This window comes from Antennarius striatus, chromosome 21, assembly GCF_040054535.1.
Source record: "Antennarius striatus isolate MH-2024 chromosome 21, ASM4005453v1, whole genome shotgun sequence".
In the NCBI taxonomy this organism is placed as follows: Eukaryota; Metazoa; Chordata; class Actinopteri; order Lophiiformes; family Antennariidae; genus Antennarius; species Antennarius striatus.
The window spans coordinates 1,631,859-1,647,279 of record NC_090796.1 but is presented as its reverse complement, the minus strand read 5'-3'; the positions used below and the strand labels follow the sequence as shown (position 1 = coordinate 1,647,279).

Sequence of the window (15,421 nt, the reverse complement as noted above, 5' to 3'; positions counted from 1 at the left end):
TTCCAGCTATCCAAATCACAGTCTAGTGACGACAGACTCATAAATTAAATTAAATTATCCTGTAATACTGTCTGAAGAAATTAGGGCAATGCTGCATCATGATTTTCACACAAATCGGCCTATGTGTGTCTGAAATAATGGGATGGAATTGATTCAATGAACAGTTCATACAAATAAATTGTATACTATTGTAAATAACCACAAAGGACAACACATAGAGTGCAAAGCACTTATTTTAATGTATTTCAAAAATATCCAGTTTTGTATCTCACATGCAAGTACAGAAGTAGTATAAATTAATGAAGCACACGAAGCAAAAACCAAGTGAACCGGGATTCTTCAATGACAGCCAGAATGAAAGGATTGAGAAGAAACTCCTGCTTTACAGAAATAACAGATAAACGTCTTCATCCACTTCACGGGTCCGCACGACGTCACCAGATATTTGGTACGTGTCACTTTAAATGTCCACGTGAGAACGTCAAAGAATGTGTCACGTGATTTAACAAGGAAGTCGTTTCCATGAACTACATCCCGGTTGACCACGGAGGGCAGTTTTAGCCCAGGTACGGTAGGTCCGGGCGGCTACAGCACGTTGTAAAGTGATTATCAAAATTAACTTCTAAATTGTACACCTCCGCTCCTGTGTGACCAGACCGCGGTCTGAGGTGAAGCTACATGTCCGGTGGGGTAAGGCAAGGTAACGAGCTAAAGGCTGTTAGCCGCATTTCACCGGGGTTCTGACTGGGCTAGCTAAGCTAGCTAGCTGAGCTAACATGTAAATAGTGAACGACAGTAAATGTCTTGTTTTCTGACTGAGTCAAGTTCACGTTTGTTAATGTTCCGCTTCTTGTCAGAACTGAAGTAATATATGATGGTTATGTTTAGTAATACTACTGACAAATTCTCCACATCTGTATGAAGTCTGTTAGATGTATCAAGCTATATATACTGTGTGTATATATATATATATATATATATATATATATATCAACAGATTTTATAGAACACATTTTCTAAAAAATCCCCAAACCCTCTAAATTAATTTTTTAAGTCTACTAATAGACATTCAGACTTTACCTGGGTATAATTAATTATATATACGTTATGTAAACAATGATAAAGTATGAAAGAGATCCAGTTTCAGCTGATGGCTCATATCTCAGATTTTGTTCGTATGTCAAACAAAAATATGGTTATAGTGACAGCTTGTATCTCAAAAAAATTGTATGTTGAGCAGCTCGTATCTCAAGATACTAGTCTATGTATATATAGACACACACACACACACACACACACACACACACACACACACACACACAGAGTCTGTCCTCAGTCTGTTCCCTCCATCAGTAGAAGTCAGGAGATAAAACAGGACAGTGATGAAACGATGACATGGACGCCATCTGACCAGCAGCCTGTGGTGCACGGCGCACACTATGAGCGTCTCTCTCTCCGCTCGTTTCTCTCTGCCATCGTAAGAACAAAGTGAATAGAGACAAAAAAAAATTTCAGAGATTTAAGAGAGAATAGGTTAATTCCCACGAAGTTAACAGGTTTGCACTTTTAACCCGATTTCATCGTTAAATTCCTCTCGTCACGCTGGTTTTCACCACTATAACATGATGTTCTCTCTCCCCAGTTTCCCCCGTCCCTCCAGCTGGTTTAACTGGTCCACGGGTCATGCCGGTCCCAGCCATGGCAGAGCCTGGGGTCGATCACCAGAAGCAGTTCCAGGCTGCTGTAGATGTTATTCAAAACCTCCCCAAAAATGGTGAATAGCCTTTTCTAACCAGCCATTGTCTCGTGTAAAAAAACGACAAAAGGTTTGTTGGAGATCAAATAACATTCCAGGTTCTTGACCATCTGTTATCGTAGACTTGAACTTGTAGGGCTGTTGATCAGTTAGAGCGGCTGTGATTGACAGTGTGTCATTAACTCATTGGCTGCCGGTATTTTGTAACTGCTGATCTCTTTCACTGGACTTTCTGCGACATTTTTGTCATTTATCTGTGTTTTCTTTCTGTTCTTGACTGTTCCCATGATACTTTGCTCAGAGTGACACTGTGTTCACTTGTAGCAGCTTACGATGCAAACATTGTTGCATCGTAAGCTGCTGCAACTACTCTGACTTCCTCTGATTTGTCATCCTCTGTTCCGTAGCTGTATCAGATATATGGGTAAATGTGTGTGTGTTGTGTGTGTTGTCTTGCAGGTTGCTATCGGCCGTCCTACGAGGTGATGCTACATTTCTACAGTCTGTATAAGCAGGCGGTTTGTGGACCCTGTGCGGTGCCTCGACCCGGATTCTGGGACCCTGTGGGTCGCTACAAATGGTCCGTGTGTGTGTTTGTATGAGATTATAATAAGAGTCATGTTAGCGTCAGATAAACCATCCCTCTGTTGAACTGATAAATGTTATAACACTCTTTTATCAGCTTGTCTTTTTTGCATTTTCACCAAAATTCATCTCCTTCCAAAGTTGACTCTGAAATCGTTTCTGTGGGTTTTCTGCCTGTTACTCCTAACAAACCAGCGTGCATACATCATACCATTAACTGAGTGGGGTATGAATAAGATAAGATAATAATCCTTTATTGTCCCACAGTGGGGAAATTTGTGATTGTTAATAATAATATTATTAATAATAGTAATAATAATAGCTGTTCAAATGAAAAGTATGGAACCAAGAAATGTGACATGATACATTTAGTTAGTGACCTGTGTGGTCAGATGGGCTGTGGGGGGACATGATGGAGACGTTTGATGGTGTTCCTCTTAGGGATGCCTGGAGTCGTCTGGGAGAGATGAGCAGGGAACGAGCCATGGAGGAATATGTGGACGAGATGAAGAAAGTAGCTCAGGAGGTATACAACCAGACAATGTCATTCTTACTTTTATTTTTCTGAGGCCAATAATAGTAATTTTGAGAATTGGTTTCATAAACTTCACGTCATAAAACATCTCAAAGAAAAACCTGAGCCAAAATCCTCTCTGATGTGGGTTCATGGTCTAAGTATTGCATCATTTTTAGGTCCTTTACAATGAAGGAGTATTAAATATTTAAACCTTTGTTAAATGTATGAGCAGTGATCGGTAAAGTTTACCTCCGTCTCTGCAGGTCATCGACACCATGCCCATGAACGAGAAGACGGCCTCGCTCTTCCACCACTTCGAGCCTCTTTACCGAGTGGTTGAGGACATGCCGCGGCCTCCAGCGTCACTGTTCAGACTCCAAGACGGTAAGCGCCACAGATAATCAGCCTGTTAGTGTAGCCACCAGCAGTGGAGATGATCCTTTCATCTGTGACTAGAAGGATCAACTGATTGAAAATCAACACGTTCAGTTATGAGGTGAGAGATGGTCCTGAACTATTATCCTTGATGCAGTGGACAGGAGTGAGACGGGCAGGAATTAGTCCATTAATGGTGATTAAAGCAGTTAAACAACTTTTTTTTGTTCCAAATCATAACATTTAGTATTTGTGTGTCTAGAAACTTTATAAGGGTTGTGGGATTCAGAGTTGATCTGTCTGAGACATGGGATGGTTTGGCTTTAGTGGTGGTGTGTGTTCTACACAGACCCATTCCCAAATCAATACAGAAATCAATACAGTCGTACCTCGAGATACGAGTTGAATCTGTTCTGTGACTGATGCTCGTTAGTCAAACATTTCCTCATTTAAATTAACTAAAATCATTTTAATCTGTTCCAAACTTGTAAAAAAGCCCCAACCCCCCTAAATTATTGAAAAAAAATTTTTTATCAACCAATAAACATGCAGACTTTACCTGTGTGTAATTCATTGTTGTTTATACAGTATATAAGCTTTCTAAACATTGATAAAGTATGAAAACAAACAGGCCCTACGTCTTCATTCTGCAAAACAAGATCCCGTCTCAGCTGATGTTGTATATGTCGAACAGAAATATTTAGAGCGACGGCTCTGATCTCAAATAACTCGTATGTCGAGCAGCTCGTATGTCGAGGTTCCACTTGACCACAGAAACAAGGGGAAACAACAACTTTTCCATCCGTGTCTGCAGGTCTTGAATGCAGTGATGATGCTGACAGACAGGCAGCAGTGAAGGATGAGGAAGAAGAGCAGGACGGTGTCCTAGAAGACTTCTCCCTTCCTGAGGGGGCAGATCCAGACGAGGAGCTGAACCGGTCTGACATGATAAACGTCACTGTCAGCACCCCCCCCCATGGTATGTCATCTACGGAGCTCAGCTAGCTTTATGTGTCGATCATAGGAAGACGTTGTCCTCACCTCTGAGAAGTACACACAACCTCTACCCTCCCCCCTGGAGAACAGGTCCAGTCAATAAGCTATGAGTATAGAGGAGTAATTACAGACTCGGTGCATCACAGGAAGTCCTTCAGCGGTCCGATGGCAGCACAGCTAAAAGCTAGCGTCTTCTTCTTCTTTTGGCTTTTCCGTCTAGGGGTCGCCACAGCGAATCAATTGCCTCCATTTAGCTAAAATCTAGCTTAAGCCAGCCTTAATTCTACGGTTTAACAGAAATCTTCTCTTGTCCCGCTCCGGTTCTGCTGCAGACTCGGGTGTTTCTGAAGGTTTGGGATTGGCCAGCGACTCAGAGAGCGAGATCTTCTGTGATTCTGTGGATTCAATGGAGCAACTCAGCAGCATCAAGGTACGAGCTCACAGGGGTCCCCAAGCCCCGGCCCGTGGACCTCCACCGGTCCGTGTGGTACCGGGTCGCACAAAAATAATACAGAACCTAAATATTGCCTGATGTTAAAGCGGTGCGTAGATCCAACAAGCAGATGCAGCACGTTAGCATCACAGACACATCAGCTGTTCCAGTCAGTTTCTAACATGCTGGGGGGTTTTGTTTTTTTAATGTATTCACAGATTCCACTCATCAAGTCAAACGGTTTCCACAACGGTCACGTGTTCTTGGACTCGTCTCCGTTTCAAAACGAGCGGCGGGACGGCCGACCGGAGCCCCGACAGGTCGGAGCGGGTAAAGGAGGAGAGGTGTCCGAAGAAGGAAAGGGTCAGGGTCCCAACAGGAGGAGTCAGAACACGTGGAGGGAAGGTTCCTACCACAACTGGAGAGAACGTGAGCCGCTAGAAGCAATGATTGGATTAGAACACATCATGAAACGAGTCAAACAGCAACAAATAAGAGTCTTAATCCCGTCTGCTGCACCTCCAGAGTCCAAATGTTGGAATTTAATACAATTTCTTGTATTTTTTATCCTCACGTTTGACTTGTCATGACTGCGTGTGTGTGTTCCATCTCTCAGGATTCCAATAACTATTATGGTCTGCAGGCGGTGTTCCTCAGGGAAGCCCGAGGCGCGGCGCCCCCGGCAGAGGCGGTGACGGCCGAGGAGGAGGCGACGGCTCAGAGGGAGGGGTGGACAGGCTGCACGACGTCCAGCTCCAGCAGCAGATCATCGTGGCCCTACGGAGGCTCAGGGAGGACATGAGGAGCGTGATGGACAGGCTGGACGTGGTGGAGAGGCTCGCCGCCACACACGTGAGCACCACTTATAGCTGTGGTGGAGAAGCTTTCAGACATCAGGGCATTCCTGATATCCAGTGATCAGGAGTCAAAGGCTCAGTCGAGTCACGCCTCCCTCCAGGGTTACCGAGCGTCCCCCGTCCCTCCCACGGTCTCCACGTCATGTGTTCACAACTTAGTGGTGTTGAGCCTCTGAAACATGAAACCAGGTCAACTCCTTCAGACCTCTGACTGCTGGCTTTTCCAACAAATGAGCTTTTCCTGCTACTTTTTATATCTGTGTTAGAATTTGAACCCTAACTTTTCACCAGTGGAAGGATTTGACTCATTGGATGGGTCTGAAATGATGAGTCAACCCACTGAACTCTAGCGAAAAAAACAACAGAAGTCATCAGAGAGAGACGCTGATTTTATTTAACCCTAAACTTTAGCATTTATTACATTATCGTTTTTTGTTACAGTTCTTTGTTTTGGTGAGGTGGGGGCCTCTGTTAAAACCGTTTGAATTCATTCTAACCTACAAACACGCTAAAAGCAGAGAAAGATTCTGACAAACTGGACATCAAGGAAATGAAGCGTGGAGCTGTGGTGTCGCACACATACAGGCTTCACAGACGTAAAATAACCAGCATTGAACTGCAGTGCATTATGGGTCTGCCACTGTATACTTATTTTATGATTATATTCCCACAGTTCTGTGTTGAATTTGTTTGTTTTCCGTCACACAGCTGATAGATCAGTGATTTGTTACGTGATGCTAAAATCACAGCGGCTGAAACAAGCTGATGCAGTCGTGTGCTTTTGTCACTCAGTAAAACATCAATATGTAATTAGCTGCATATCTCACTGCTGTGTTCTGTGTGACAGGGGTCACCGTGGCAACCATGCCTGCAGTGTGCAGCTGCAGCGTCACAACAGGTAAGAGAAGTATTTGTTCTTCTGAATTTGAGCTTGAAACAAAAGAGTCACCCTAATCACTTGAATTATAAAGCTCAGAAATGATTGACAGGTTTTATGAAAAAAAATTAAAAAAAAAAAAAAGAATATTAAGAAGGTGTGACTAATTGTCATTCATATTCGTCCCAGTGAAAACCAAATTGGAATGTCACTGGATCAGACGCTGTCATCGCTGAAAACCTGTTCAGTTGTATTTGTAGAGCACCAGATGGTAACAAAAATGACCTGAAGGCTTTCCAGGTAGAGCTGAACCCAACATACCCCATATGTACAAGAACATTTGTGATGGAGGCAAGGAGAATATCCCTTTAACAGGCAGAATCCCTGAGCGGAACCCAAAACTAGACTGGATGGTCATCTGCCTCGACTGATTGGGTGGAGACAGAGACAATGACACAGAGGGAGAAGGACAGACCGACAAAACAGGAGAAGACAGAACGTAATGCAGACATTAGTCTATCCAATGGTTCATTATATGTAGAGGAAGCCTCTGATTAGAGACCTGCCATAAAGGAAACACTGAAGCTACAGATGCTAATGCTAGCAGTGATGAAACAGTCTGCTTTTGGTAATTTCTGGAATCACAAGCAAACCTGCAGTGTGGAGCACAGAGTTGTAGTGTTGCAGTGTGGCACAATGAGCTGTTCACGGAATGGTGGGATCTGGCTGTTGAAGGCTTTGAAATGAGAAAAATGATTTTAAATTCTATATATTGCGTTAACAGGGAGCAAGGCAGAGGTGTTACCACAGGGGAAATGTGATCTTTTCTATCTGGTTCTATTTAGAACACAAGCTGCTGCTTTCTGGATGAGGTGGAGATGTTTGAGTTGTTGGGGCAACCTGACAGTAATGACTTGCAGATATCAAGTGTGGAAGTAACAAAAGCATGGACTAGCTTCTCTGCATCTTGTTGGTTAAGATTTTTGAAATATTACAAAAGTGAAAGAATTGAGTCGTTGAAATTAGTTTTATGTGGGAATGGAAGGACAGATCCCAAACAAAGATAAGCCTCCAGGTTCTTGACAGTGATGGATAAAGTGACACCATCAAGGTCGACTACATGAAAAGAACCAACATTTCTGGGATGTTTTGGGCCAAAAACCATTACTTCTGTTTAAATTTAATAGCAGGGCGTTTTTTGGTCATCCAGGATTTAGTGTCCTTAATGCATGAAGTCTAGTTAATGACTGGTTGTGTCAGGCTGAACTGACGGGTACAGCTGCATGTCATCTGCATAGCAGTGAAATCTATAGTGTTTACAGACAATATTTCCTAAGTCCCAGCACCAAACCCTGTGGAACTCCATATGTTAACTTTTATGTACGTGGAAAATTTATCATGAATGTGTACAAACATGTTTGCTGAATTTTTCTCTAAGGGGGAGAGGCGGTGGCCCTTCGATGCTTCCGGACAGACCATCATCATCTTCCTGTTATGGCCCTTCGTCGCTCAGGGTCTGGTATACCTGCTACGGAAGGCCCAGAAAAGAAGTCGTATATCCTCATGAAGGGGGCTGATGACGCTCAATCAACAGAACAAGTTTCATTTTTTTTGCTGCAGAAAGGATGTAATCAGAATTATGAGAAGGTCTCATCCTCCATCACTGTGTGGAGAGACAGAAGTCTGAGGACTGGCTGTGTGCTCGGAGAGAAATATATCTGGCATTTTTACACCTTAAGATCCAGAAATGTTTTCACTCGTCTCAGCAAATAAAGGTTAATTAAAAAATAATTCAGGTGCAGTAATTATCTGGCTACTGTCGGGCAGCTAGTAGCACATAGTGGGCATCGTATTGAAGGGATAAGTGCTTATAGTGATCAAGAGGAGCCTTGATGGTGCAATGAATTGTATTGTTAAATTGTTAATGTTAGTGACACATAATTAAAATTCATCGTATTCCATTAAAAAGATTATAAACGGTGTGATCCCCGTGTGAGGAGCTGTTTATGGCCACACCTTCTCATCGTCTCACAGCTTCTAATGAAGTTCACACAAACCCGTTAGTGGATCCACTCAGTGTGAAATAATCCACTTGTTTGGTTGCATCTAAAGTTGGACGCTGAAGTGATGAGTGTTAACTAAGCCTCTTCTATCTAAATGATGGATGAGTTGTCATCACAAATGCCCTGAATGAACACCCATGTATCAGACTGAAGCATGACTGCATATTAAAGTGTCTCTATTGTTGTTCTACAGAAGAAATAAACCAGTTAGTAGGTGTTGTTTCAGTGTTTCTCAGTGAAAGTGAATCCACCTGACTTTACTACACAATCAGACAAAAAAACATCCGTTTACAAAACAAATAATATGTATATTATTTATATACACAGGTTGACTTAACAAGACTTTGTACAACTGTTACAAAATTGGCCAATGCACACCCACGTAACTGAAGTCGTACATGAACCGGGGCACAGACGGCGAGGACAGACGGGATGTGATTAAGACAAAAACGTTCTGCTTGGATGACGGTGGTTAGCAGTACACTGAGGGTCAGTTCCACTTTGTTCTCTGGACCCTGTTTGATAAAAACTTCCACAAAGGAAGCAAAAAAATACAGAAAAGTAAAAAAAGATCACTCAGGTAAGACTGGTTTTCATTTAAGGAGGTTATTTGCACACTTTCAACTATTAAGCTAGTCCAGGGGTCACCGAATTGTGGACCACGGTCCGCATACGGAGAGCGTGATGGTTCTGTCCAAACCCGTGACCACTCAGTGATAAATTCACCAGAGTAGATTTTCTTGGCGCATTTTTACTTGGAGTTCATGGCTACTGACGGCGGGTGCTGCTCCTCCAGTTAATCCGGTAATACGTAGCTCCACTCAGTTCAGCCAAACAGATCGTTTGTCTACTCTGCGTTGTCAGCGTACCAGGAAGTGAGACAGCTCGCTGCCGCTGTGAGTTTACCGCTACAGGAGCACAGAAGAAGGGAGACAGCAGAGCTCCAAACGAAGGGAGGTTAACGAGGAAAACCGCTGGTTAACAATGAGCCACTACGAAACAAAGCACAGATCTTTGGCACAGAATTATCCCCTGAAGTCTGAGCTGAGGGCAAAATGACCGAGAAAAATGCAAACGAATGTTAACTAAAGGCATGGTGGAGTTTGTGGCAACATAAAACATCTTTTAGTGATGTTTTGAAATACAAAAAAATCCAATAATAACTAGGGCTGTCACTTTAACGTGTTGATTAGATTACCGTAATTAATTATGCTGCAAATTAACTCGCTATAAAATTAATGCGCTTTCCCTGAAGGGAAAAGCCGAAAGGAAAAGAAGAAGAAAAATTAACGCGCTTTAGACCCTCCGTCAGTCTGCCCCAGGGCAGCTGTGGCTACACACGTAGTTACCATCACCAAGTATGAAGGAGTAGTGAATGAATAATGGATACGATGTCAAGCGTCTTTGAGTGTCCAGATAAGCGCTATATAAATCTAATCCATTATTATTATTGTTATTATTATTATTTGTACCTTTTGTAAAAGAGAATCTTCGTATCACTGAAGCAGCTCCAGCCTAAGGTATCATTTAAATGCAAAACCTGTCAAGGACACAAGTTGAACGTTATCTTACCCTTTAAAGGAAAAGCCTGTTGGCATCTTACTATTGATGTTGCCTTATTTAGAGGCATGTTCTACTATTCATTGTGAATTGTTGTATTGAGTCAGCTTTAGTATTCATTTTGATTGAGAGTCTGCTTATGTGCCTATTTGAGACTCAGCCTTATTTTATTTCTGAATTGTATTTATTAAACTGTATTCATGTTGCATTTTTCAGAAATGCATCTGGCCTAATTGGTTTGCTGATGTGCTTGGCCTCTTTTCTTTTGAATTTCATTTATAAAGCACACTTAACCAATAAAAATGAGTATTTCAAATCTTCTCTTCTTGGTACATTCTATTGATCAGTCATGCGCTACAATTTTGTAATGTCCTAGAATTCAAATTCTTTATTTGGGGGCCTTTAGCAGGTATAAGATTAAAATGTGATTAATTAGATTAATTAATTACAAATCCTGCAATTAATTAGATTAATTGTTTTAATCGCCTGACAGCACTAATAATAACCAAAATAGTTCAGTCCAGGCTGACCTGACAGCGCGCCACAATGCGTTATTTAAGCCACACCCCGGTAGTGCCTCCATTTGGCCCCTGACCCGGAGGCGGACCAACGCAGCATCCTCAGGTGAGCGTCTCTCTACAGTTTTGTGTGGATGTGGGGAAAACGCGTAGGCACCCAGTGTGCACCCTCGAACGCACTACCGACAGTTTGTTTGATGCGGACGAGTGAGTGTGGACCTGCCGGAGAATGTGTGGAACAGGCTGAGCAGCACCGCGGTCCTGCCAGGAACCAATGAGAGCACAGCTGCGGCTGCTCTCCTGGGCGAGAGAGAGAGGAACGGAGATGGACGGAGCGTCTCTATCGCTCCATCACTGCCTTGCTTTTGGGTAGGTGCTCCTAAAGTCTTTGCTGGTGCTAACATCTATATTTGGGAGTGTAACCCAGGGGTTATTTAGCCAGCCTGTTATTCAGCGTTAATGGGTCCACTGTCTCTTTAAGAGTCACGACAGTAACGCTCTGCTTTACGGCTGTGGAACATGTGATCTAAGAGCGGGAGAAATCGCGGGTCGTCACTTGATTAACAGAGAGAGGAGAGGAAACATGGCGGAGCTGTGGCTCGTCTGTATTCACCATCTTTCAGAGTCACCGATTATATTTCTTCCTGCTAGGTGAGCACATACATTGATATTCCGTGATCGTGTTTCTGCTGTAGTTACTGATGTTTAGCTGCATATGAACGTATAAATGTGCAATTTTTATGCTAGGCGCTAATCGCGAGCTAACCGCTAATACTTAGCGGTCAGTTGATTAACAGAGAGGAGAGGACACATGGAGGAGCTGTGGCTAGTCTGTATTTACCATCTTTCAATTCCAGTCACTGATTACCGTATTGGCCCGAATATAAGACGGTGTTTTTTGGATTGAAATAAGGCTGAAAAAGTGGGGGTTGTCTTACATTCTGGGTCTAGACATTATACCCATTCACAACGATAGATGGCGCCAGATATGTTTGAAGCGAATGCTGAACTAACTCCCCAGGCTAAAGCGAACCCGTCACAAAGAAGAAAATAAAAATAGCGGTAAGAAAGACGAAAATAAGAGAAGAGATACCAGAAAATGGAGAAACGTAGCAATCTGGTTAAAAAGTGGGTTGAAGATCGGCCAGGTTAACCGGCAGCTGAGAAGTTATGACGCAAACTTCGTATGTTCTTCAAATGTTCACATATTAAGATGTGATAGACAGTGTTTGCATGATTTGAATGAGGCAAAATAACATGCTTTTTCTCTCTAGTATATTGTTATAATCATTTGTTTCAGATGTACTATAATTCTTTTCTGTGTAAAAATTAAATTTGTTGTTCAAAAAGTCTTTTTCCAAACTTGAGTCTCGAAAAAGAGGGGTTCGTGTTATAATCAGGGTTTTCTCATATTCGGGCCAATACGATGTATTTCTTCCTGCTAGCGTGGGTGTACCAGAGCCAGATAGACTTGCTGTGTACCAGGATCTGCCAGCAGCCATCACCCAGCTCTGATAATAGACAACTTGAGTACCAGACATTTGTTTTTTTCTATCGAGCTCAATAGTATTTTTTTTGTTGGGTACCCAAATGTTTGTATTCCTTAGCTAGGATCTTTAATTCCCTGGATAAAGAGTTACCAAATTGTGGATCGCAACAATTTGTGCAGAGGATTAACTCTTTGTCACCAAAGAACAAGAGGGAGTGATTCAGTTTGATAAACCCTGCAAAAGACTGGTTGAAAGTAAATGTTTCACAATGTTTTGAAGTGTGACCTTTTTAATTTGTATTATAATTGAAGAGAATTGATTATTTTAATACATTGTTTTAAGTTTATCCAAGGTTTATTTTTTTATAAAAAAATTTTGATCTAAAGGGAAGGTATGTTCCAGTCCATAAAAGTTGTATTTAATTTTCTTTAGGACTTTTGGCAGCATACTACTGCCAGACCCTAAATAAATTACTGTTGAGTACGTACTTGTGGATCTGATCACCTCATTTGTTTACTTTTTATAGAAGGGCAAATTGATACTTGGTTACAGGAGCACCAGTGCTACCAAGACAAAAAGTTAATTTGGAGCCCTGAAAGCATAAGCCACAGTGGTGTGGAAAAATTCCCTCATTGAGGAAAAGTTCCGGGCAGGACCGGTTTTCACGTATTTGAACATGGTGATTTCTGTTCGCTAACATCCAGCCATGTTACATTATACGGTCAATCCACTTGATCACATATCGAACTTTCTCCAGTTCCAGTTGTGGGTATTTATGTTACTTTAGAGGCTAAATGTCTTGTTTCATTCAATATAAACTAAAACATCCCCTGGTCTTGGGTTGAAGCGTAGACACATGCTATGTGGACACCAGCCACAAGGGGGCAATAGAGATGTCCTGAATCTCTGCTTCTGTGTTGTGTGTGTGTGTGTGTGTGTGTGTCTGTGTGTGTCTGTGTGTGTCTGTGTGTGTCTGTTCTACAGCAAACTGCCAAAAAGGGTCCGGAGCTTTTTCATTGATGGGGTGAGTTTACTTGTAATTGGACTACGTGACATTGAAATGTCATGTAATCTGTGTTTTTTCGCTGTCCATCAGTGAAGCAAGCACTCTTTAAGGTGGAATGCATCATGTCCTTAAATTGTGTTCTAGTCTCTGGACAGCCTGCGAGCCCAGGAGGAGGCGCGTTCCACATCTGAACTGGGAACCATCACGTTCAGTGACATCCGTAAGGAAGGCTGGCTGCACTACAAACAGATCCTCACGGAGAAGGGAAAGGTACTACACTCTGACCCTCACCTGAAGCGGGCCCTCCTCCCCTCCTCCTCTATCACCTGTCAGGATGTTTTGAAGAGTCCCATATCTAATGTAATATAGTTGATTTTATTAAGCACTGAACTAAGTTGGCTGAGATTTGAGGTGGAAAAGTCATTTTGTTCCTCATCAGTTTGAGCCCAGATGACATCTGGAGTCCAGTAACAACTCATAGATTTAAATTGTTTCTGATACTGGGGAAAAAAAGACACGTTCAACGCTTTAAAAGTATAGAAAGTACAGTTGACAGCCCTACTATGTTTCTGTATTAGTCCCTTGTTCATTTCTTAGAGAATGTGAGGATGAATAAAAAATGTTGATGGAACAAACAGAGAGGAATCTTATTTGCAAACAACAATCACTGTCAGACTGTTTCCTTTGCAACATAATATTTTGTGCTCTAAAAAGCTTCAGTATGACTAAATCCAGTAGTACCTTGAGTTAAGAGCTTCTCGACATGTGTATCTTTAAATATGAGCCGTGCTTCGGCTAGTTAGCTGATGGATACACCATCAGTGACACAGTCTCGTTCTGGTGGAGTGAAGACGTAGATCGTGTGTTCTTGTGACTTTTGTGTCTCTTCATTCTTCGTCATTGTTTATGTAACTTATATGCAATTAAGTTTACACAGGTAAAGTCTGCATGTCTATTGGTTGATAAAAAATGTTGGGTTTTTTTCATAATTTAGGGGGCTTGGGGCTTTTTTTTGTTTTTTACAAGGCTGGAATAGATTAAAATGATTTCAGTTATTTTAAGTGGGGTAATGTTAAACTGATATCTTGAGGTTCTGCTGTAAAGACAGTTTGACTCATTCTGTCATGAACAACATGGACACCAGCTGTTAATGTGTGGCTCCTTGTTCATCCCCACCGTAGAAAGTCGGCGGTGGCATGCGGCCGTGGAAGCGCGTCTTCTCCGTCCTCCGATCCCATTCGCTTTTCCTCTACAAAGACAAGCGAGAGGCCGTCCTTCACGGGGTGGGGGCGGGCCCCAGCCAGGAAGAAAATCCTCCAATTATCATCCGCGGCTGCCTGATCGACATTGCTTACAGCGAAACCAAACGCACACACATCCTCAGGCTGACCACGCAGGACTTCTGCGAGTACCTGCTGCAGGCGGAGGACAGGGACGACATGCTGGCCTGGATCAGGGTCATCAGAGAGAACAGCAAGACCGACAACGACGTAAGAACCTCTGGGTGTGAATGACTGCATGAATTAATGTCTCCACTGATTAGGAATCCATCCTATTTTAATTCAAACACTCATACCAATCTTATCTGTGATCTGCATTTTCACCAGGAGATCAGTTTCTCAAGACAAGCTCTCATCAACAAGAAGCTAAACGACTACAGGAAACACAGGTCAGCACAGCGGGTCTTATCTGCTGAAATTATTAGTCATGATAGTTCTGGGCTTGAAACCCAACTTTAAAAGCAGTTATTTAAAGCCTAAAATGTCAAGACGCCCATCTTGTTGTGTAAAATAGGACTTTTATAATATTGTTGAAGAATCTTTGTGGAAATCCTGATTATTGTGCAGAACCATGAAGAAAGCATCTCTCTTTTTGTGCAGCCTGACAGGAAATAAGCCAGACTTCTCTCCTCGAGCCCATCGTATGATGCCTCCCTTCCTCCTGGCCAAGACCGACAACACGTCAGTGGACCGAGCCTCCAGAGGCGGTGGGTGCAAACGTGACAACCACACACCGATAAGTCAAAGTAGCGAAACTAGATCAGTGTTTGAGGCTACTTGACCTATTGGCCATGTAAAAGTCTGTTGGTGGTGTGTGTTCAAGTCCCATCAGCCATCATTCTACCCCTCCAGTAGATTTTACATGAACATAACGAACCGACAAAGATGATATTCTTTTTTTTATGTGCACAAACCAGATGACATGATGATATATAAACAAAGGATTATTTATTGATCTTTATTAATCGGAGCAAGAGTCACTCCCTCTGGAAAACAAATGCATAAATATTTAAAATATTCACTCTAATCTGGGCTTGCACTAGGAGGTAGTATGACTAAGCCACTGTGGCAAAGTGTAAAAGAATTGAGCAAGCCACAAAACGTCACA

The 15,421-nt window shown here is 42.4% G+C and overlaps 1 protein-coding gene across 3 annotated transcripts; it reads left to right on the top strand.

Moving 5' to 3' along the window:
- Positions 1 to 496: 496 nt before the first annotated feature.
- Positions 497 to 8,187, top strand: acbd4 (acyl-CoA binding domain containing 4). Of its 3 annotated transcripts, XM_068305275.1 has the most exons (12): positions 517 to 566; positions 656 to 700; positions 1,643 to 1,774; positions 2,216 to 2,336; positions 2,783 to 2,867; positions 3,122 to 3,242; positions 4,048 to 4,212; positions 4,562 to 4,659; positions 4,881 to 5,091; positions 5,306 to 5,514; positions 6,367 to 6,417; positions 7,835 to 8,187. In XM_068305275.1, exons 2-12 carry the CDS (start codon positions 679 to 681, stop codon positions 7,961 to 7,963), a joined length of 1,344 nt encoding a protein of 447 aa, XP_068161376.1. In that variant the 5' UTR covers positions 517 to 566; positions 656 to 678; the 3' UTR covers positions 7,964 to 8,187. The 3 variants fall into 3 exon arrangements, with proteins under 3 accessions (XP_068161377.1, XP_068161376.1, XP_068161375.1); XM_068305276.1 differs by lacking the exon at positions 656 to 700 and having other exon boundaries at positions 497 to 566; XM_068305274.1 differs by having other exon boundaries at positions 525 to 700.
- Positions 8,188 to 15,421: the final 7,234 nt, after the last annotated feature.

Bases quoted from the DNA above. Each gene is read 5' to 3' on its own strand.
- acbd4 (XM_068305275.1), top strand. From the start codon at position 679: ATGTCCGGTGGGGTAAGGCAAG. The intron at 701-1,642 runs GTAACGAGCTAA...CTCTCTCCCCAG, and splicing joins GTCCGGTGGGGTAAGGCAAG to TTTCCCCCGTCCCTCCAGCT. The intron at 3,243-4,047 runs GTAAGCGCCACA...CCGTGTCTGCAG, and splicing joins ACTGTTCAGACTCCAAGACG to GTCTTGAATGCAGTGATGAT.